Source organism: Anser brachyrhynchus (genome assembly GCF_964034855.1).
Source record: "Anser brachyrhynchus genome assembly, chromosome: 3".
In the NCBI taxonomy this organism is placed as follows: Eukaryota; Metazoa; Chordata; class Aves; order Anseriformes; family Anatidae; genus Anser; species Anser brachyrhynchus.
The window spans coordinates 11623874-11648181 of NC_137696.1; the positions used below are offsets into that span (position 1 = coordinate 11623874).

The window sequence follows — 24308 nt, forward strand, 5'->3', positions numbered from 1 at the left end:
TTTTGTGAAGTTAACTTCCCTATGTAAACAAGAAGAAGGGAATTTTAGAGTCAGAAGATGGACACTTTGCATTCCTGAAGTTCATGCAATGTTTCTTAGTCACAGTTTTAACAGTGTGCTTTGTTTTGCCTTCACTCATCATGTATGTGTGCCACGTATGTATTCTGTAGGTACTAAGGCCTATATCTGTCTTTAATCTCAGAGGGTTTGCCTTAACCTGCTTGTACTTTTATTCTGCTTACTGCAAGGTCAGCCGTTTTGCACCCGATGAAAAGTAACTTGTCTTCAATCTAATGCATGCATCAATATGGTTGCTAGAATAAAAGCTACATAATTGTTAGTAATGGGCTGCAAAACAAAACACTTTTTTTTTTTTTTGCTTTGACAGCTTGGCAAGTAGCATCATACCAAAAAGTGTTCCTAACCAATAAACTCAACCACACCTACTAATTGTAATAAATTACAGTGCACGAGCATAAAGACATCTAGCAGGTATTCTCTTAGTTTACTCCAAGGGAAGCACAGATGTGGGCAGCTACCTGGCATTTATTTAGCCTCTTGTTGTCTGTGTTGGGTGCATCATATAGTGCGTGCAGGTGAGTTAAAAATCTGTTGTTGAACCTGTCATTGGCTTTTAAGTTCTTAAAGCAGGGCAGATTTTTTTCTTTGTATCTGGTTCATCCTCATGGCTGTCAGCTGCTTCAGGACACTGTGAACCATTCTTTATCATGTCCAGTGCGTCCCTGAAATTCTTAGCTACATATCCTACGTAATGAGTAAGTTATACTATTCATTGAACACCCGTCTCTGTTATCCTTAAAACTTTTCTCCTATAGTTTATTTCGGTGTGAGGTGTTCTTCATAGTTACAAAACCGCAGAAATCCTTTTCTCATGGAACTGTACCCCATTATATCAGAGTACTGTTATTTTTTTCTTAAGCCTCGGATTTCTCTCCAGATGTGTGCCCACTCTTGTGCTCATCTTACACTGTGAGATTCAAAGTCCTTCATGCAGCCAGGACAGGACTGTGCAATTTGAGACTTGGAGGTATTGCCAGAACTCTTATTTGGATGTTAGAGCACTTCATGGCCAGCTGTGGCTTGGGAGATGCAGAATGGTCCCCACATCTCTTCACTGGTACTCAACAGAAGTCATTGCATGTGTCCTTTAAACACCTGTTAAAGAAAAACAGAGTAAAATGAGAGGAAGGGAAAACATTTTGTATGGTTAAAGACTCGACTGATATACCACCCCTACTGTATGCAGTATTGTTCCCCAATTGATGGCAAATGCGGATTTTTCCTTTCAGAGTCTAAACACTGCTTCAGTTTAAGAATTTTTCTCTCTTCCCCGTCATTCACTCAAGGACCCCTGGCTTTGCAGTAGCTCAGACCTTATATGTCCTTTCAAGGTAGAATCAAATTTAGGTGGCAACACATTGTTATTCAAATACTGACTCTCCAGGCCCTGATGTCTCCACTAGGAGACATGCTGCTGGCTCACAGCAGAGTGTAGCACAACTTTCACTCATTTTTCTCATTTCATAGAATCATAGAACGGCTTGGGTTGGAAGGGACCTTAAAGATCACCTAGTTCCAACCCCCTGCCACAGGCAGGGATGCCACCCACTATATCAGGTTGCCCAGGGCCTCTTCCAGCCTGGCCTTGAACACCTCCAGAGATGGAACATCCACAGCTTCTCTGGGCAGCCCGTTCCAGTGCCTCACCATCCTCTGAGTAAAGAATTTCTTCCTAACAGCTAATCTAAATCTCCCCTCTTTTAGTTTAAAACCATTCCTCCTTTTCCTCTCACTGTCTGCCCATGTAAAAAGTCACTATATTTTTAATCAGCTCCCATTAAGTACTGAAAGGCTGCAATGAGGTCTCCCCAGAGCCCTCTCTTCTGCAGGCAGAACAGCCCCAGCTCTCTCAGTCTTTCTTAATAGGAAAGGTTCCCCAGCCCTCCTATCATCTTTCTGGCCCCTCCCCTGGACCCATTCTAACAGCCCCACATCCTTCTTGTGCTGGGGGCCCCAGACCTGGATGCAGTACTCCAGGAGGGGCCTCACAAGGGCAGAGCAGAGGGGCACAATCACCTCTCTTCACCTGCTGACCACTCCTCTCTTGATGCAGCCCAGGATGCAGTTGCCCTTCTGGGCTTCTAGTGTGCACTGCTGCCTCATGTCAAGCTTTTCGTCCGCCAGAACCCCCAAGTCCTTCTCTGCAGGGCTGTTCTTAATGAACTCTTCTCCCATTCTGTCCTCACATCTCACATGAGGCTCACCAGTCTGTAGTTCCCTGGGTCCTCCTTTCTACCCTTTTTAAAAATGGGAGTGATGATTCCTTTTTTCCAGTCACCAGGGACTTTACCTGACTGCCAGGACTTTTCAAGTATGATGGAGAGAGGCTTGGCAACTCAGTTCCTTCAAGACCCTGGGACGCATCTCATCAGGCCCCATAGGCTTGTAGCTGTTCAGTTTCATGAGGTGGTCTCAAACCTGCCCTTTGCTTACAGTGACCATTCTTTGCAGTGGGACTTCGCTTACAGTCTAACACTTGTTAGACTTGTATGGGCCTTAAATTTTAGGAGGCACTTAAATGCTTTTCTATATAGGGATAATTTACCGTGCCAGGGCATTGAGACTTTGCTGCAGCCAAAATACAGTTGTCTTACGTGAGCAGTGATACTGCTTGTAGAAGGTTGCTCACATATTACTTTCAACAGCAACTTGTGGTGCTCTAATATGAGTTGCGCTCCATGGGTGTCTAAGCTAACCAGAAATATACCTGAGGGGAAATAAATACATCCCTGCCAACATTGAGATTCAACGGTTTAACATTCTGCTGGGTAAATCCATGTGAGTTTGTTTCCTTCCATTTCCACCAGCAAAGGAATTGCAGTGCTGCAGTAATAAATGGCAAAGCAGCAAACTCACCTGTTTGGTGCTCCATGCTAGTTGAAAAGAATGAGTGAACTCTAAATCACAGAGATTAGAAGTAGATAAACTCTGCTTATCACATCTACCTCATGATGAGTTAGCAGTATGATTTTTGTTATATTACAAAGTAGCCTTGCCTTCTTTTAGATCTTGGCAAAACTGTTACTCCTTATTTCCCTCAAAAGGATAAAGATCCCACTGTTTCTTAACTTGAAGGGACGTGATCATTGTCATTTGTGAAAAAAGTGTGATCGGTGCTATTTTTAATCACAGAGGTCAACACACTTTTGTGTCCTATCACACCAAAATGCTGTAACCTAAAATAGCTGTTGTCAGGTTGGATCATGGTGACTGGGCACTGTGACATAACATGCATAATGTTTTGCTGTCGTTTTTCCAGTAACAAATACAGCTATTGTTTGGTGTGTGCTGTCAAACAGGAGTTGCTGTTTACAAGCCCTGTAGCCTAAGGGAAGTGTTTCACCATACTTCCAGAAGCTCATTTCCTTTTCCTTGGTGTTCCCTGGTGCCGCTTCCACAGATGTGTTTTTCTAGTGGAAATACAGCCTTCCCACCTCTTCAGGCAGGCAAAGGTGCTTCAGCAGGACCAAGTGGCAAGCAGCAGGTATCCTGGCACTGCCCGGCTGCTCCTTGCCTCTGTCCTGCCCGCCGGGCATCCCGGCCTCCCCACCGTGGCCTCCCCACATGTCGGGCGAGCCAGGCTGGGTGTCCCTGGCTCTGGGACTGGCAGCAGGAGCAGCTCTCACGCAGGTGTCCGCTTGAGCTGGAAGGGGAAGCAGAGAGGGGTGCTACCGGCAAGGCAACCATGGAAGTCCCCTGTCCTCCCAGGGGACCTCCTAGATGCTGGTGGTGATGGGTGTATGCTGGGAGAGTACCCAGCCGTGGAACACTGCAGCCATCTACCGGTGAGCTCCTAACACCTGCCTACTCAAACACTGGAGACAAGCGAAGATGGGCAAATACCCCTGCACTTCTCTGCCGCAGAATTGTTTTTTCCCCAGCACACAGCATCTTATATATGCAGGAGAAAGACACATTTCTTTCCTGAAGAGGTTTGCACAGCATCATGAGGGAGGCTTCAACACTGGTCTGCAGATGTACTAAAATGACTATAACAGCAGTTAAATCCAGCTCCTGTGGTGATAGCTTAGCTCTTAGGAAATCATGTTCCATGGCCAGTTTTCGCCCGATTTTTTTTTTGGAGCACCTGTCATACACACCGGCTGTAGAAGTGGCTGTAAATCTGCGTGTTTGCTGCCCGGTTGCCACCTAAGAGCAGCTCAAAAGGAGAGGCAGTATCTGTCGAGACCAGCTGATGCTGCCCCTCCTCCAGGTCACCTCTGTTTTCTCTGTAAGCACTTCTGCTCAGTGCTGCAACAGTGCCAGTTCTGCAGGACCCCGTGGTATTTGGAAAGAAGTACCACCCTGCTTTTCTAGGGGGGAGAAACTGGGAGCTGAAATGTTCAGAGGAAAACAGACCAGATCCTAATCCCGTTGCCCAGGCCCTGGGTTGCTCTGTACCCCATACCCTTTGTTCAGGTGGTGGGCTGTTTTCAGCTCTGATGCACGCTGTCACATTTCTTGTCTAACATGCCTCTTTTAAAATCTTTCCTCCACAGTTTATTTATGATGAAAAAGTTTCTTGGTAAGTACATCCAGCTGTGGATCCCATTTCTTTCTTGTTCATTTTCCTGTTTACCCCACAAAAGCTGCAATAAACAGGGTTCATGAGAAGGAGGGAATCAAAAGTTTTGCTTAGATCGTTGTATTTTCAGCACATCTTAGGGCTTGGATAGTGAGTGGTAGCTTTGATTTCACTCACAGACCGCATTATTTAGATTACAAGCACTAGGGGGAGTCAGGCTTCTTGTGTTGTGTGTTTTCTTAAACTCCTTCTCACTGGGGGATTTATGTTTAATTTCAGAGGGGGATTTCTGAAACACTGAGTTTTGCAATGTTTTTTCTTTGTTTTGTTTTGTTTAACTAAAATTGACTTGAGGCCCAATTGTGTTTGACTGTCCTTCTACTCAAAACACATTAATGAGGAAGCTGTGGTGAACTGTCAGGAATGAGATATTGGTATGGTTAGTGCAATGTTTCAAAATCATTAAAAAGAAAGTAACCCATGAGTTTTAGTACATGGCAGTGTGATAATGGATTATTTCCACAAGGACTAGCAGTTTGCCATAGTGATCTATGCAGAATACAGCATTTTGGTCAATGAAAAAGGACAGAAAAAAAAAACCACGTTGGCCAGGAACAAGTGTAAAGTCATAATCTATTTTTTTTTACACAAATTTCTTTAGTTTGATGTAGAAGCAGCAGAAGAAACCATCACTGTCTGATGGGTTGTTTAAACTGCTACCTGCTGCCTGCTCCGTGGTTGTGCAGCAGCAGTAAAGAGCAGCCAGCCCTTCTTCAGGTCATCTCATCACGACCAGAGCGCTTTAGCATGCTCAGAAGGCCCCCACAGCCTGCTTCACGCCTGCTGAGCAGGACAACCTCTGCCCTCCCTCTGCTACAGTCCCACACGTGTTGTCCTTACAGAAGTGTCGATCTTCCTTGGATGCACACTTGTTCTCAGAACTCTTGGTTTCAGTCATCTGTTCTAGCTGGCAGACTGATCTGGCCAAGTAAAACCAGAGCAGAAGTTAAAGCAACAACACAGGCGTTCAGGCACGCGAGCTGTTTCTTCACCCATCTCCTCTTCCAGGGTGGCATTTAGATGTGCCGGGAGGGTCGAGCTTTTCTGCGTGCCTGTGGCGTGATGGGAGCGGGCACTGGGCCCTGCTCTGATGCACTTTCTGTGTCACTTTTATTTGCAGGTGGGAGTCCTTAGTCTTGGTGCTGATGTATGCCATCTACATCGTTATTATGAAGTAAGTCAAATGCATCCCTGGCTTGTTTAGATTGGAAGGTTCCCAGCTCCGGTGCTTTTGCAGAGGCTGCAAAGGCGGTTAGAGCATGCTGTAGGCAGGGCTTCTGTTGCACTGCTCAGCTTGCATGCCAACAGCACCTCCAGCAGCAGGGGACAAAGCATCTTGCCCTGTCATGTATCTATTTGTCATGGATCCTGATGAGGCAGGGAGGGGCTGCTTATCCCCATAGTACAGCTCAAAGTATCAGACATCTACAGGTAGATGATGCTGTCTGGATCTCACCCTGTGTGAACTGACCAAGGCTAACACAGTGAGCCTGTGGCAGAGCAGAGGCCTGAATCCATCCCCGACTCCCACCAAAACAAACTCTTCATTCTTTGCTTTAGCACCCCTGCTCAGAAACAAACGTGTGGAAAATTCCCCTGTACTTTTTTTTTGGGGCACAAAACCCCACAGTGATTCATTATTCCTTCCTTTGACACCTGTGATAAAACTGAAGCACAACCCACACTGATTTTTCGAGCATCTGTCCTGTGTAGCTGCTTTCACATAAGTTGATGCTAGGGAAGTCTGTTCTGCTGTTTGGTTCCCCTCCTCCTGCCTTGTTTTTAAAAGCCAGTGGAAAAGAAACCCAGATTTAAACTGGAACATTAAACAAAACCTACCAGCTGCCAAACACACCAGTGGTCTTGTCTCAACAAGTAAGAGTAGAGATTTGTTTTGAAATGATGAACAGAGTAAATATTATGAGAGCAATTCTCAGAACAGCAAAGCCGTCAGGCTGGATTAAAGGGAACAAAGTCAGAATTCATCTCACTTCTAGTAATTAGAAACTTAATTAATGTGGGGAGTAAGTTCACCCTTGCAACAATTCACTGGCCAGCAAAGCAGGTAATTTTACTGTTGAATCTAGAATTGTTTTTTTTTCTGTTTTTGTTTGTTTGTTTTTTGTTTTTGTTCTGTTTTGTTTTGTTTTCCCAAAAGTGATGCTGTAGTTTGAACAGATGTTTCAGATGTGTCTGGAGAGAGCTGGCGAGGTTGTCAGCCTGGTTAGGGACCCTGGCCAGGAGCTCACAGTGGTCCACCCTTGCCTTTGAGTCTTGTGGGAAGATCCCTAGCTCATGTTTGTGTCAGCACCTGGCTACTCAAAACATGATAAGAAACAGATTAAAAAAAAATATTCAAAGTTGAGACCAGAATTTAGCAGGTGGTCTTGTGTTTCTCTAGTATGCCTCCACGGGTAAAATAGCACTCATAGCACTCATACTCAGGAGTGACTGTGATTAAAAAAAAAAAAAAAAAAAAGCACAATGATGTATAATCATTATTTGCTATGGGAATATTGCCTACTTATAAAAAAGCACAGTATTAGAGATTGTGCCCACAAGGCTTTGAAATATGATAAATCAGAGAGGTTGCACTGCATTCAGTTCAGTTAGATTTGTGGCATGTTATACCTAGATTTCCTTAAAACCAGGATCTGAGTGTAGGAAAGGCAGTGTCAAGAAATCCACAAAGAAGCAGCAAAAAGGTACATCTAGAGTTTGTTTCATTTGTGCAGGTACAACTCTACCATACATCACTGTTTTGAAAGGAAGACGAAAAATGCTGCAAATATGGTGAATGGATTAGCAAACAACACAGAAATGGATGATAACAGCAACTGTGATGCTACAGTGGTGTTACTAAAGAAAGGTAACTGTTCCAGTAAGTCACCCCACTTGCTTGCATCGTTCAGAATGTTTACAAATTTGTCTGCTGGTCCTGTGGTGTGGGCTGGTCTTGTCTGATCAGCACTGACATAGGCAGGGAGGTGGCCCTTCGTAAGCTCCACCGGATGGCCATGGCTCTTGTGCCTGGGAGCAAACAGTGACCCCAGCCACTGCATCCTTGGCAGCGGAGGCAGCTCAGGCCTCCTTGGGGTAATTGTTGCTGCTGGACAAGTACCTGGCTGAAAGCACCCCCTCAGCTTCGAGCCTGACTTGCACAGAAGCTTCTTATTTAGACTGTCCAGCCACACCAGTGCAAGTCCTCCTGTGGAGGTGGTTATTCTTGACTGAAGATGTTCGTTCACATTTGGCATCATCAATAAATTTAGTTTCATTCCAAAGCAACATAAACTGAACAGGAAAAAAGGCCGTATTTAAACTAGGGTGCGTGCCTCCTCAGGGGGGAAGGGAAATCTATGTTGGTCCAGATAACATGCTTTTTAATGTGCATGGTGCCTTGAACTTGCACGACTTTTCCATATAAATGATCTATTAAGTGGATGATTTCACTTTGTCTGAAATCCTCTTCCACTTGAATTCAGTTGTGATCACATTAAAAAAAATATTTTGTGTCCTTAGCTTAAAAAATCACCCACTCCATAGCTCAGGTGCAGTAGCTCTGTGTATGCATTGGTGAGCATGGGTTAAACTGCATGTACAGAGGATACTAAGTCATACTTTGTCTATGCAACCAGCAACAAGCATGTGCAGTAACTGCCTGGGATTTTTCTGCACCTATTCTCAGCAATAACAGCTGCCCCTGCCCTGTGTCGCTGGTTTCACTTGGGAAGGAGCTGTTTTCTTGTCTAAAGCAGTCCTGGTCTCTGAGTGCAGATGAGCTGCCCTTTTTGTTCTGCTGGACTCAAAAAAACTAACAAAAATAGCTGTTTTCCCATGAACAGTGATTGAAAGATACAGTCCATATACAGTAAGCATGAAATGTAGATGTTTTTTCTTGCTGACCTGAAACCCTTTGGTGAGTCTACCAGATGCCAGCTATCATGTTACTGCCCTGTTGCTGAGCGGAGGGAAAGCTTCTGTGAGTGTGGTGTACTGTGGTTTGGGGAAGCTGCTCTTACTGGAATGGCAGTCTGTAGTCTTGGGGTCTCAACAGCAAAGCTGCACTGTACCAGTAGAGCTAGACTGATAAAACAGAAGCATAAACTCGGGTTTACCCAGTGACCTCAGGATCACACACAAATGAGGCATTTCTGATTGTGGGATTTTGTTTAAATCTTACCAGACTGTTTCTTTGCTCAGCTGCTGGTAAATTTTTGTTTTGAACATTTGTGTTTACTCAAACTGGCTGAGGAAGGAAGACCAAAGAATTGCTTCATTTTCTTGCGGATTGTTCCTGTGTTTACTTGGCAGCAGGCCACCAGGCTCAGATAGGCGGGTGGTGCTGCTGTGCACACCAGCAGTAGCAAGGGGTTGCAAACAGCCCTGATTTCAGCAGGCTGGAGTGTTGAGGGTTTCCACTAGTACTGTTTGCTTTCTGAGCTCCTAATTTTCTGAACAGAGGACAAAAAGAATCAAGTAGAAGGGTTTCTGTACCACATAGGACATGCCAGTGTGATAAAGTCATAAGGAAAAGCTATCTGGCTATTTTTGTTTTTATGAATATAGGTGGCCCCACATGTCTGTTACCATCCATGGAAACCTCCTCAGAAAAAGAAAGTGGCACTGAGGCTGAGGAGATACTCTGCTCTAAGACTAACAGGTGGTGATAAGCAATCACCATCCAAGTGACAAATCACCAAGTGTTTGACACCATCAAACACTTGCCAGTGCTGAGCACAGTTGTGCGGGGAAGATCTTGGGTTTCCCTGCTGCTGAGTCCCAGTCCTGGCCCAGGATTTACAACCCAAGGAGTCTGGGCCTGTCACACAGAGGTGGCAGATGCTGGCGCTGTGCCCCAGCTGGAGTGCATTTCAGAGGTCTGCTCTTTGCTCTCATGCTGTGGGTTGCACCCCACGGACTGGCACCTGTGTTTGCTGCCAGATTTGATGACAGCTCTAAGAAATGAACTGCGAGCAGGGATGCAGGACCCTGCTTTTATTTACACTGGTACTCTGCAAGAACACAGTGACAGTTTTCTTACCCAGTGTACAGTCAGTGGTGGATGAGGCCAATATCCTTGCACAAGTGCAGACTTTAATAGTGGAATTAATGCAGCCTTACTGCAGCACCACCTCCACCTCAATGTTGTGGAAGCAACAATCCACTTCACAGAAGCCTATGACGAACTGTGCAGAGTAGATTTACTTTTCTAGTAACATCATGCATGGTGGTACCATGTTGGTGATTTATTTATAAAACCTGCCATGTAAAGACAGAAATTAAAATTAGAGGAGGCAGTAGAAGCTACAGCTATGGCAGTAGCTAAAGAAATGGTTCTTAGAAAGGACCTCTGGAACCCGCAGATTTATTCTGCCAAGAGCCACATAGGGTAGAGAGAGAGGCTGGTGGTGAACAAAGACCTCAGCTTCTGTTCATTTCTTGGCTGCAGGGAATTTCCACCGTAAAGCCTCGGTGATCATGGTGGATGAGCTGCTGTCTGCTTACCCACACCAGCTTTCATTTTCTGAGGCTGGGCTCCGGATCATGATAACCAGCCACTTTCCCCCAAAAACACGTCTCTCCATGGCTAGCCGCATGCTAATCAATGAGGTATGTCTGTTATCTTTTTCCCCCACTTTCTCTCTTTCTCATTCTTTATTTTCCCTTTCCTCTGACACTGTTCAGGTCAAAATGGACCTCAGTAGCTTTCTGGATCCCTGATAGCATTTTTCTAGATTTCATCCTTCTGACAATGATTAAATCATCCTTTGATATCTGTACACGTGGAGATTCTAGGAAAGTTATGTGGTTGTTATGTGGTTATGCTACCTGTTGCTCACTGCAGATGTCCCCAGCATTGATCTGATGTTAGCATCACTTACACTTATTTTGTAACATAGTACTGCACTGAATCTGACCCTGGTCTTGTTGTACACCTGTAGTCAATTCTACATCTGCTGCTCCTTCTCTTCTAAAAGTTGTATCTGTGTGAGATTTTTCTTCAAGTAACCATTTCATTACGTGTGATCAAAATTCATCCCTTTTAAAACCAATTTTTAAAAAACTCTGCACATCTCTCTGTTTCTTTCTCTTTAAATAAATAAATAAATTAATTAAAAAGAATCTGTCTTTGAGTGAGATTTTTTTCCTGTATCTACAGAGACAAAGACTGATAAACAGCAGGACTTACACCAATGGTGAATCAGAAGTAGCAATCAAAATACCAATCAAGCATGTGGTAGAGAATGGAACAGGCCCAAGCAACTCAGCCGAGCGAGGCATGAACAGCACACGGCGAGAGGAGGACATGGCTGAGGCTGGCACTGAAACAGAAAATGAGAATGAGGATAATGAGAACAATGAAAATGATGAGGAAGAGGACGAAGATGATGACGATGATGACCATGAAGGGCCATACACACCTTTTGACCTACCCAGTAAGAAGCTCATGTGTTGTGTTGTTCCAGAAAGCAACACTCGCTTTGACTGTGCCAGAAAACATTACAGGCGCATGTTGGGGTAGAAGTGTCTCTGTGACAGCTCCCATCAGCCTTCACCTTGCAGTTTAGTTCCTGGTCACAGGTAACAGATGAATTGGAAAGTAGCAGGAACTTCTCAGGATGCAGACCGCTGGGCTCAGGTGTACCTTGGTCGCAGCTTATGTGTTGGCCCTGCAGTTGTCCAGTGCTGCTGCTGCAGTCAGCGGTGAGAGGCAGCAACCTCTGCCAGGGGGTTTCTGACCCAAAATCGATGTCACCCTCTGGAGAGGACCATCTCTCCCCGCTGGCTGCAGAGGAAGCCAAGGACGGTGGGGCCACTGGCAAGTTGCCTGAAAACAGGTCAGATGCATCTCAGCCTAGGCTTTATCTTTGCTGGGAAATAAGGTGTGCTCCTATCTCAGTAGTACTACTATGGTAGTAACTATTCAGAATTTCCCTTGTTGCAAGTTGGGTCCGTTGCCTCTCACTATTTCCTTGTACACTCATAAGAAGGGCCTGGTTCCATCTTTTCTGTACCTTCCTATTTAGTAGTTGAAGATGGATCGTATCTCTTTCTAGAACTTGGTTCTTATGTGGCACCTGTAAGAACTTTAAACAGAAAGTGTAGCAGGTTTGTTCTGACCCATGGCCTATCACACTCACTGGATTTCATGGGCATGCACTGCATAATCCTTCCTTGTGCCCTCCTTTACCCTCCTATCTCCCATCTTTGATCTCATGCTGTGGTCTTCTAAACATGAAATGTCATTATCTGTTTGATTGGACCTTGGGTTGAGGCAGCTCTGGCTTCTTGTTTGTTACAATTAACTAAAACAGGCTAGAATCATGATTCTTTCACATTTTTGTTTTACAGCTGGCAAAATAGAAGTCTTGAAATGGCTCTTCACATGGCCACTGAGTTTTGTCCTGTATTTCACAGTGCCCAACTGTAACAAACCCCACTTGGAAAAATGGTTCATGGTTACCTTTGCTTCTTCTACCCTCTGGATTGCAGCTTTCTCGTACATGATGGTGTGGATGGTATGTACCCAGTAAAGCAGAAAGCACAGCCTGAGAAAGGCGACATAATTGATTTTTGTCAGCTTAGAGAAATTAGGTGGTCTGTACTCTTAAGAAGAATTAGACAATGGTGGGGCACTGGCATCAGGAAAGAAAGGGAAGCCTGGATTTGGGCTGCTGCTCTTGTGATGGAGTGCACAACTCACGATCTGTCTCAGCGTGGGACCTGAGGAGTATGGAGATACCTCACTAAAGCAGTGGCCACAGCTTTCCCACTGGGAGGAGGGAAACAATAAAACTTTTCCTCTGCCTTCACAATTCATTCTTGTACTAAGTGCAAAAATGAACGCCAGGGTTTTCCCTAGGAACTAATCAAACCGGTTACAGAAGAGAGTTTATTTGGTTTTGTTTTCAATAACCCGTGCTACCCTGGACAGTAAATAGAAAGTTAAATGCTTTCTTCTGCTTTTCATCTGTGAGGATGAGATGTTTTTCAAGAAAAAGCTATCCCTGCTTTCCATAGCTGAAATACCAGAACCCACAGGGTCACTGTTCTGCTTCTAACATATGGTTCACATTTCTTGAAGTATGCATGTTCAGAAGAGTAAACATTATCTGTGATTAAGCTTTTCTCTTTCTGCTGTGCAATTAAACATGGCTAATAGAAAATGTGGTATCATTAAAAAGCATCCAAAATTTTTAAAATGTGGGTCAGATCAAAGAGTGCTAATCTGTCATAGACTCCGTTGCAAAGGAACAAAGGAAATTAAAGGTATCTCCTCTCTGCCAATAGGAATTTTTTGGCAGTGGCTTGGGTATATGTTTTTGTATATACCGTTTTCATAATGTAATGAACCTTGGGGTTGTTTTGGTGTCATCTTAGCTATTATTTGTATGTAATAATGTCAGTGAGCTTCAGACAAGATCAGGAGACTGTTACACAGGGTAGTTGCCCACTATATAGCCTCTTCTCCAGGTTAGCGTTAGGAAAATTGTGGATGAAAGGTGTAAAGCACCTAGTCACCTAATCAAAGAGAGTACGTAGCAGGTCAGTGCCATCCTCTGCTAGATGATGAATATACCAAAAAAAAAAAAAAAAAAGCCTGTCATTGCTTCTCTTTAGAGAAAGTGTCAGTTTGCACTGGGCAATAAACATTGTCTCACAGCATCTTGCAGAATTAGGCCAAGCTGGCCTCTGATTTTAAGCTTTGTAAACCACCTGACAGTTTAATTCTGCTCCTTAGGTGACAATCATTGGCTACACACTGGGAATTCCAGATGTGATAATGGGCATCACTTTCTTGGCAGCTGGAACCAGTGTGCCGGACTGCATGGCAAGCCTTATCGTAGCAAGGCAAGGTATGTTCGTCACACAGATGTCAGGCTACTGTTGAGTTGTTTCTGTGTGTCTTTATCCTCTCTAGGTAGCAAAGGTGTGTCCTGGATGTGAAAACTTTCATAGCTCTTTCCCTGAGGCTGAACTTTAAAACAAGCTCAAAGGAGGAAAAGAATTTTGTTGCTATTGCAAAGCAGCTAACAGATTCTTAATGACCATGTGGAACAAGTTTTGGCACCATTGCCAACTTCCAAAGCTTCCCAAAAAAGCAGGGGTGTGTTGTTGTTGTTTTATAGGATCTAAATACCTGTGTTGTAGAATTGTGTAGAAGATGGCCTAAGGGTCTTTCTGAGACATGTCTGATTTTCTATTGTTTCCATGCTTGCAGGTATGGGGGATATGGCTGTGTCCAACTCCATTGGAAGCAATGTTTTTGATATTTTAATTGGCCTAGGTCTCCCATGGGCTTTGCAGACCTTAGCAGTGAATTACGGATCATACGTAAGTCCTACATTTGTTTGCATTACTTTTATTTATTTGTACACATATCTGTTTTTTTATCACAGGCTTTTATATAGACTGACTAGATTTATCAAAAAAAAAAACACAACCCACACCACATTCTGTGGTTTGGATTTGAAGAAACAAGTAGTTTTGCTTTGTTTTGATTTGGGGGTAATGGCAATTACTTGTGAATATACATTCCATATCTGTTGGAGGACAGGTATTTCCATTTCCTCCTTAAAGGCAGCAGCCTGTGCTGAAATAAGCTAGCTTACTAGAGCATATGGTGTTTTTATGCTCTTGAATATATTCCAAATAAGGAGAATGCTACTGTTTTAATAAGACAGGGTAAATACATAGGTGGGATGTAAAGGATAGAGGAAACCTTTAGGGCCTTTAGTAAGAAAAATGCTAGTGTTCCTAAGCCATTAACACACTGAAAGATGAAGGAAGCTGTTAAATAACTGGGCTATTTCAGAGTCTGACCATCATCAGGAAACACTGCAGAGCTTTTCTGTATGAGAAAATCTACCCAACACCAGTGAAACCTCCTGGTAGTTCCCAAATAATGAAACAGACAACCACCAAGCACAATGCTGTTGAAAGCTCCCTTCTGAGAGAGAAGAGCAAGAGATGCCATGAAATCCCAGAGGGAAGTCGCTGTTGCTATTGCTGTTAAGCTGGACCACTCTCATGCAGCAGTGTGGGAGAGATTCTTCTTTACAATCACTGAGCAATTGCAAAGTTAAGACTGTAGAATCACAGAATTGTTGGGGTTGACGGATACTTCTGGAAATTATCTAGTCCCCAAACCTCTGCTCAAAGAATGGCCAGCTAGAACAGGATGCTTAGGACCATATCCATTTGCGTCTTTAATACCTCCAAGGACAGAGAATCCAATGCCCCTCTCAGCAGCCTGTTCCAGTGTTTAACCACCTTCATGTAAAAAAAAAAAATTAAAAAATCTTTTAATGATTTCTTTTATTTCTCTTGTATTTCAAGTTGTATGCATTGCCTATTGTCCTTTGAATAGATAAAACTCAGAAGAGTCTGGCTGCACCTTTTTTATACTCTTCCATCAGGTTTTTATACACACTGATAAGATGCCTCTGAGCCTTCTTCAGGCTAAACAGTCCTAGCTCTCTCATTCTTTCTTTGTGTATCTGATGCTACAGTCCCTTAAATCATCCTTGCAACCCTTCACTAGATGCTCTCCAGTAAGTCCTTATCTTCCTTGTCCTTGGGAACTGAGAACTGGACCCAGCACAGCAAATGTGTCTCACTAATGCCTCACTAATGCCTCACAAATGTGTCTCACTAATGCTGAGAAGAAAGGAAGGATCTAATTCTAATTCTGCTTCTTCTAATGCAGCCCAGAATGCTGTTGGTGCTCCTTGCCACAAGGGTGCATCGTGGACTTGAAGTTGGTGTCCGCGGTCTTACTCTGCCAGGCTGCTTTCCAGCTGGTTGGCCCCAGTGCATACTGGTGCATGGGGTTGTTCCTTCCCACATGCAGGACTTTTCATTTCCCTTTGTTGACGTTCGTGAGGTTTCTGCCAGCCCGCTTTCCCAGCCTGTTCAGGTACCTCTGAATGGCAACGCAACTTCTGGTGCATCAGCCACTCCTCCCAGTTTTGTATTAGCTGCAAACTTGCTGAGGGTGCCCTTTGCCCCATTGTCCATGTCATTAATGAAGATGATAAGTGGTGCTGACCCTTGGGGTATACCACTAGGCTCTGGCTTCCAGCAGGACGTTGTGCTGCTGAGCACAACCCTTTGAGCACAGAAGTTCATCTAGTTATCAGTCCACTCCACCATCCATTTATTTAGTCTGTTCTTCCTCTGTTTGTCTATGAGAATCTATGAGAGGCAGTGTCAAAAGCCTCACTGAAGTCAACACAAACACCGTCTGTTGTTCTCCCCTCGTTCAAGTCCACCTCAACCATCTTGGCATAAAAGGCTATCAGTCTGGGTAAATATGATTTTCCCTTCATAAATCTCTGTCTACTCACAGTCACCTTCTTGTCCTTCATATGTTTAGAAATGTTTCCCAGGATTATTTGCTCCATCCCCTTCCCAGGGATCAAGGTGAGGCTGACTAGCATCTAGTTCCTTGGATCTCCCCCCTTTCTCTTCCTGAACATAGGAATGACAAAAGGAAGCAATGCTGTAGGAATAAAATCCTTTCCTCTAACAAGTAACTTACCTACTTATCCACAGCTCATCTATACTTGTTACATTTTTTTTCCTTGATAAGAATGAAAACAAGTGACTGGACAGAAGCAGCCAGCTTTCATGGGGGCACAACAATGTCGCTACTGTTTTGCTCACCCAAAATGTTCATTGTACACTGTGATCACATGGTTAGAAAAAAAGAGCCTTGGAAACAGCCCCACAATTAGCAAAGAGGGTTCTCTTGGTTTTTACTTACAGTTTTTATATTTCTCTCCAAATCCTTGAAAAAGTAGACTTCAGAACAAAACAGCACCCCCTCACACACACCCATACACAGTAATAGTAATTAATTATATTTAAGTATTATTGAGTTGCCACAAAAGGCTAGAATTCAGTCAGGTTCGGTATAGCCTGGTGCCAGCATTAAGAGCTGCAAGGTGTTGTTTATTATTCAGGGAGCTGCCTTGCTGATGTGCCCACACTGAGGTCGGCAGGGGCAGCACACAGATTGCTCGTACATCCTGAGTTTCTTAGGGCCAAGCCTTGGGCTGCTTGCATGAGCAAGGGCTGCTCAACAGGTTCACGGAGATCTCAAGGCTCAGGCCAGCTGGATGTGACTGCAAGTCTGAAGCACTGGGTGATCTCAGCAAATAATCACAATTTAATACTGCTCATTTGTTATTTGGAAGGATCCCAAATTTGTCTTTGTAGCATCTCTTCCAAAAGAGGAACTCCTCAAAGCCATCATGATTCTCCTGTCTTGTATTCTTGTATACAGAGTGAAACAGATTTCTAAAGGGAAAAAAATAAAAAATAAAAAAATCCTTTCCTCTCCAGAATGTTTAATCCAAGAGAACTGTGGTGAAGTCAAAGTTAAGCTTTTGCCGTAAGTAAAGAGTAAATGCATTTTTATAGACAAGCTGTTATGACAGTAATACCTTTTGTGTAAGCCATAAAAAAGTAGACTGCATCATTTCAAAGTTAAGCTCTAAAGCAGAGGAGCCTCCTTTAACCTTATTTTTCTAAAAGTCTAAACACTCAGGGCTCTCTTGAACATCATACTCTGTAAAATCTCAATGTATCTCTTGTTTCAGGCTGCCTGATTCAGAATCCCTTGTGGCCAAATTGTGTTCCCTGTTATGCTGGCATAAAGCCAGAACTCTGTTACCACGTTACTGTGCTGAAAGGGAGAGCAGGATCTGTTCTCTTTTTCTTTCCCTTTGTCTGCGTGCTGTAGTGTGCACATGCACATCACAGTGTAGTGTCATGTGTTTGTGCACATCCTGACCTTTCTCAGCCACATGCGGCAAAGTGGCTTCACACCATGACCAGACAAGCAGCTGCTCAGAACCAGGAGGAGATTTACGGGATTTCGTTATGAACATGGAGAGTGGTCTCACTGCTAATGGTGCTTGCAGCTGCTGTAGCACCCTTGTGTTTGAGCCTTCCTTATTACTGCCCAAGGGCAGGTGGGGGTTTCAGAGCCCATTGTACAGATGGTGCATTTTGATTTGAGGCAAGCAGAGAGCTTTAGATGAGGTGCAGCCTGCAAGCTTGTAGCTGGTTGTGGCACATCCGTATGTTGAAAGCATTGTTCTACAAAGGCTCAGTCACTGCTTAGTTCTGCCATGTACCCCGCAGCTGTGACAGTAAGCCCCATGCAGAATCAGGACTTACTGTTGTAAGTGTGCTCCATGAGATAGTGGCTGAGGGGGAAAAATACAGATTGTGATCTAACAGAAAAGATAGGAGAAGTGCCAGAGGCGACCTGTTAAAGGGAGATTAATGGACTTGCTGGAGGTCACACAGTAGGTAAGTGGCAGAACTGCAAATAGACTGTGAATCCCCAGAGACACAGCCTGGTACTAGGTTGCTAAATTGCAATCATTTTAAGTGCCTGTCCCAGTACTGACTGCTCCTTTCCCCAGACTGTTGTTATCAGATGTTTCGGTGTATTGTTCATTTTATTCTTCCTTTAGTATTAGAAGAAAGGAATGGACAACCTTCTTCTGTTTTTTAAGGCTGCATCTGGAAGTATCTGATGACTGTTTTAGAGAAGGAAGTTCCCCTTCTTCTGTTTTCCTACTTGAAATGAAACATCTTACTGTAGGATGTGGGTAGCCCGTGAGTGGAGACTGCAGGGCAGTCAGCCCCAGTCTGAACAGAGGGGCTGCCCCATGTGATGCCATGTGGGAAGCCAGCACACTGGGCAGCATTTTGCAAAATCAGTGTCTCAAAACAGACAGGGCAGTGGTCTCTGATGTCATTCTCTCTGCCTCACCTGTGTGCATCATTTAGCAGGAACCAGATCTCTCAGTGTGATCATCAATGTACAATACTGGATTTTCATTCTTCTCCTTCCAGTGCTGACTGGAGTCAGTCCAAACCCAAGAAACAGAATACTCCATCTCATGCTTCTCCAGGAAAGTGTTAGTGTTTATAAGGAGAAGAGAAGATCCTCCCATGCCTTCGCCTTCAACTCAGGTGTCAGTACAACAGTTCTAGAACTGGACCAGGCCTCTGGCCTCTTTCCACCAAAGGGCAGATCTGGACAGTCTCAAACAGCTTCCACATCAGATCCCTTCTGTTTCTCTGATGTCTAGTCTCTAATCCATCAATATATTTATATTTTAAAGAGTCCTAGTTTTTTCTGGACACCCACTGATGTCCAGGCAATAATTCTGCCTTCCCTGTGTGCTTCCCACTGGAGCTTCCATCTCTGCTACTCGGAGGTCACTTGGCCACCCTCCTGCTGCAGCTCTGACCTGATGTTATCTACCGTAGCTCATCTAGCATGCCAGCAGGGCTTTCGGAGAAAAAGCAGCATCCCTCTAGACCTAGACAGACCTTTGAAAAGTTCACTTTCTCATCTCTTCCAGCTCTGAGTCCTGGACATGTTGCTGAGTCTGTAATCCTGTGGAGGGACATTTGCTCTGTGTCTTCTATCCAATTGCTTTCCTCTGGATTTTTCTTTTTTTGGATGCAAAGCCATTAAACAGACACGAGCCAGGAGTATTTTAGGGAGTGGGAATTTTAGCTTAAGGATAAACAGCCAGGTTCATTTGCTCACATCTGCATTTGTGAGTATGCTCATATGTCTATCCATAAAAAGAGGAGGAGTAATCCCAGTGTGAGCCTTGTTAGAAATCAGAGAATCCAGAGGTAAATGGACACTTGAGAGAAACACATTGAGCAAGTAAGCGAACTTTACTGGTTTGCTACTCGCTGACCAGTTTGCTATTCATTGTTTTAATTCCAGGGCACAGTGATGAATCATAGGAAATTAAAACCAAGCTGGCCTTCACCTCTTCACAGCAAATATCTGTGTATCTGTTCCCTGCCCCATTCTTGCCTAGGTGTCTGCATATAGACCACGTTGAATCCTTGGAGAAAGGAGGGAGGATAGGTTCAATGTCTCTGTCAGTCATTGGGGCAACCACTAACGTGGTGATGCTCAGTATCAGCAGGGGTCCCTGCTTCCCCCCAGCATTACCCTGCACTGCAGTGCTTGTTACTCCTCCTCCCCCTGTGCTGGGGTGCCATGTGCACACCTGACTGCAATGCCAGGCTCTTTCTAGCTTTCACAGTAGACTCTGCAACGTGATGGTACCACTCCAGCAGCAGTATGCAGCTCAGCAGGTATTAATGGATTAATTTATTGTCAGATCCCAAAAGCCTGTAGATGGGCATAGCACCATGTGCAGACTGAGGCTTGTAACTAATCTCTCCAACTTCCTGTAATAGTTTTCATGTATTGAATCCCGTTGCTCCCCAGATAGGGAGTCTAGGATGATGATACTGTATCAGAGCAGAAGTATCTGATCCCTTACAAAGCTCCTAACAACAGAGGAATTTCCTCTGACTGTAACTCATGCATTTCTTGCTTAATATATTGAGTGTCTATGTGCAGCACTCAGTGTCGCATACTCCAGGGTGTATACCCTCTGCAAAGTGAATTGTGTGATACAGAGCAAAGCAAAAATGCTTTCTCAGGTGTCTCAGAAGAGCTCCAGGAAGGAAACACCATTCAAACACAAAGGAATGCAGCACCTGTCTGAAGTTCCAGTTTGCGAAGTTCCAGTTTCGTCTTATGGCAAGATGTGAGGAATGCAGGATTTTACACTGAATTTCCACTGTCAGGCAAGGACACTGCAGGAAAAGGATCCTCAAACAGATTTAGGACCTGTGTTTTTTGCAGCTGAGGTACTGGAAACGTAGTAGAGTCCTTTTAATATTCCTGAATGAGGTAATCTCTCTCATATTTGGACCGTGGAGCAAAACCATTTTGGATTTTGGCACTAGTTCCTTGTTTTCCCTTCAACAATTGCCAGGAACTGAATGGAAACTGAAGAATGGAATTACATTGATTTTATTTCCATTGTTTCTCCTCCACTGTTTAGCTTCAGCCTCAGTTCCTTGTTGCCTACAAATGCTGTCTGGGAATGGCTGGAATTGGTGGCAACGTCTTCATGTTTGCTACAGAAGAGATAGCCTCCATATAAATTCAAACAGAGTAGGTTTTGAACTTGCAAGCCTTCTGTGTGTGATCAGTCAAAACAGAGAGTTCTTCTGGTCTGCTTTAGCTGCTAGATACAAGCCAAACCTCAAAGGAGAGTTTGGGAATGTTGATTTTTCCTGCTTGCAGTACAAGCAAATGCTTCACTTGCAGATAGTTTTCTCCTGGGGAAGAAACATTTCCTATTTTTAAACAGAGAATTGAGCCTTCTCTTCCATAATTAAGACGATTCCATCTGAGGCCATTTTTCTGCTCTTTGCTAAAACCTGCAGTTAAGTCCTTTTATACTTACTGTGAGTTTTGAAAGTTTTGCTAGCCTTGTTTTTCCTGAGCTCACACATTGTCATGTACCCTGAGAAAAGCTATCCCATTGCCTCTTGCAGGAAATATTACTTGTCTCATGAGAAGGCTGCTTGATTGATTTGTAGCCTAATTTGACAGCTCAAGGAAATATTTTTCTTAAGCTTTTGTACCAGATTTCAGGGTCTCTGAGCTCACAGTTAAAAGGTTGCACTGATAATCAGTGATGTGGGAATAGTTCATCAGTTAAAATGGTATTTTCAGAGCTGTAGGCTTATGGGAGGTTTGTAAAACAGGAGCAGGTACTCCAAAGTCAATCACAGAAAAAGAAGAGACCCTTTAGGCAAACATAGAACTAAAATGAGAGAAAGAAGAAATAAGTGAACAGTGGCCATTCAGCCTAATTTGGATTTAACTGTCTCAAAACCACTAAGCAATACAGTATAAAGCAGTTCATAGTTCCGTTTGGTTTCTTTTTGAAATGGATAGATGGGCATTAGATTAGAAAATGGTGAGAGGCTACCGGAGCTGGAGAGGGAGTTAAAAAAGCAGCACACTTACTTGTATGACTTTTGTGATTGCAGCTCTTGCTGTGGACAGATGGCATTAATGTAGGCCTAAACAGAAGGGGATTGCAGGAAAACCTTTAGCATGTCATCAGGTAGGAGAAAACAGTTGGAAGCTGTTATACCTGCCTTCTTGCTCTGATGAGCCACCCCAGCTATGCGCCAATTAGTGCAATACTTTCCAGAGTCATAGCAGACTTGGAGCAAATCTGAACCTGGCTCGTTTGAAAGTGTATGCTCTCTTTTTTGGCATTAGATGAGTAACAACAGTGTATGTTGAAATTAAATACTGTTTTTCTTAAAATTTGATGCTTTCCATTATTTTTCCATTTCCCGAGCTAGCCTATGCCTAGCCAACAGCTTTGGCAGAGGTCCTCTAGTTATTCTTCATGCAAGAATTAAATACCTCAATGCCCAGTAGCAGATTTGATAGAAGGGAATACGTGCCCATACCCTGAACAGTGTGGGCTATTTGCTCAAGCATTTCTCCCTCAGCTATGGTAAGTGGGGACTGCTCTAAAGTGAGGGCATACTTCTGTCACCTGTGTGTCAGGGAAGTCAGTGCTGGCAGAGTGGAGAGCTGACACTGGAAATCCCTCAAACTACCAGTGCAAGACTTACTAGAGAACATCTCCAAATTCTCTGGCTGCAGCCCTCAAAAAACTTGGCAGTGAGTTTCAGCTGGCTCCCAGAAGATCTTTATTTGTTGGAATTAGTATATTTAGCAAAAAACATCCCTCAAAGACCAGACTATCATTTCATGTTGGACCTGATCAGACCCAGACAGCTTTCGTTCTCTCCTCTGTATGTGCTATAAAGTCTGCAAGAATCTCAAAGAACCGTATTGCTCCAAGAAACCTTTACAGCAACAGGCTTAAACAGGAATTGTATCTACTTTGAGGGAAGTTTCATACTTTGAGGGAGGTTTGGGGTTGGAATTAGATGATCTTTAAGGTCCCTTCCAACCCAAACCATTCTATGATTCTAACCATTCTATGATACTGGTGTGAATCAGCTTGCTCCAGGGCTGCCTTAAATAAGCAAGAGCCCCTGGGCACAGGGCCTGAATTGTGCCATTCTCCACATGTGCAAAAGTCCAGTGAGGTCAGACCTACTGCATGTGCCAGAAGAGCAGTGAACCGTATGCTGTTGGATTCTCTGCACACACCATGCAGAGGTGCTCTGCACACAGGTGGCAAGCCAGATTAATTGGAGATTTGTTGGTTCAGAAAGTAACACTGCACCGTATGTGTACTGCAAGTCCAGCACATCTGGAGTTGCACCCAGCGCCCATCCATGGATACCATCTCACAGCCCTCCCAGGGCAAATCTGCTGTGAGGGCGGGCCCTTATATCAATGTCAGTTTGCTCCAGCTATCTTTCTGCTGTTTTTCATTCATTTTTCATTGCTTTATAACCTGTATCACCTGCTGTCTGTCTTCTTCTGTCCCCTTTCTGCCCATTCCATGGCATAACAGGGAGATGCCATGTGTGCACCACCCCCTGAGCCAGTGCGGAAGCAACTAGAGTTCTGCACAGCTTTTATCACCCTGTGAGCTCACCAACAAGGTTTTGTACCCAAAGAGTTGCACTTTTTCTTCCAGAAAGTACAGCTGTAATATGTATCTACTTCAGCCAAATGAATTTCCTGTCAAAGTGCTTTCCACAGCTAGCATTTTTCCCCCTCAAGGAAACTACCCTCTACTATGTATGTGGAAGGGTTTTAATCCTGCTGTCCAGTGGCAGAGTGAGGTAATCTGAAAAAAGGCAATGATCTTAATAAATTGTCTGACTTTTGCCCTGCAGAAAGTGAAAACTGCATTAGAAAACACCTTTTCATTCATCACAGGAAATCCTTTATTTATGTAGGACTAGGCAAACCTCATAAAGGAAAGTTGTTGTAATTTACGTTAATTAATAGCTAATACTTTTGGTCAACAGTGAGAGCTGGGCTTGATCCCAGGCCAGGAGTATTGCTAGTTAACTAAAGCTGGAACTGTTAACCTGCGGTAAACTGTTAACCTGCGGTAAAACTGTTAACTGTAAACTGTTAACTGTTAACCTGCAGTAAAACTGAAGTCTTGCAGTGCAATTCCACAAGGGGAAATTGGTGCTCATGCTGCTGATGGAGTCGCTGCATTTGCTTTGCCTTCACGGTGTCTAGCAGCATGACGTGTGTTACTGGTACATTCATAAACCTGTCATACATAATTAGCATACACTTTCTAATTTTGAATAATCCTTAACAGCAACTCCTATTCCTGTGAAAGACCTCCAAAGAAGGGCCTTACAGATAGCCCAAAGAAAGCAGCCCTAAACATCTTTGGAAGCACTGTCTTCAGCAAACTATAGACACAGGCCTTACTAACTGTTTGTCTTTCCAAATGGCTGTTCTTTTTATGGAGGATAGTGATGTAATTGAGAAGTGGTGTCTGCACTTCAGGTTGAATTCAGACATTTTTTATTCTTAAATAATCCCAGCTGCTTCATTTGCTTCCTTTTCCTGTAGATTCCTTTCCAACTGATGTATTGCATACTGACAGTTTTTACAGATATTGGCCCTGGTCAAACTAAATTTCTGACCAAAATCCAGACAGGAATTTGTTGTAAAATAGCATCTGTCTTTCCTGCTTTCCTGCTGTTCATTTGGGGTAGGAGGGAGCTGGGTTTAAATTTTTCTTTTAGTTATACAAAGTGAATTTAATTGATGTCTTTGGGGTGGTTTTCTTTTGCACTTCAGAAT

General features: G+C 43.8%; 1 protein-coding gene across 13 annotated transcripts in view; it reads left to right on the forward strand.

Moving 5' to 3' along the window:
• RIN2 (Ras and Rab interactor 2) overlaps positions 1-24308 on the forward strand; it is a 344774-nt gene that overhangs the window by 208908 nt on the left and 111558 nt on the right. For 11 of the 13 annotated variants that reach the window (XR_013948440.1, XM_080584982.1, XM_080584960.1 and 8 more), the window contains 8 exons: positions 4581-4606; positions 5787-5840; positions 7402-7547; positions 10119-10279; positions 10830-11106; positions 12023-12189; positions 13413-13527; positions 13893-14005. Coding sequence is in view for 12 of the 13 variants with exons in the window: in XM_080584982.1 (XP_080441108.1) it covers positions 4581-4606; positions 5787-5840; positions 7402-7547; positions 10119-10279; positions 10830-11106; positions 12023-12189; positions 13413-13527; positions 13893-14005 (1059 nt within the window). In the remaining variant the exon portion in view is untranslated. The remainder of the gene's footprint in view (positions 1-4580; positions 4607-5786; positions 5841-7401; positions 7548-10118; positions 10280-10829; positions 11107-12022; positions 12190-13412; positions 13528-13892; positions 14006-24308) is intronic. The other 2 variants (XM_080584979.1, XM_080584970.1) reach the window with 2 other exon arrangements.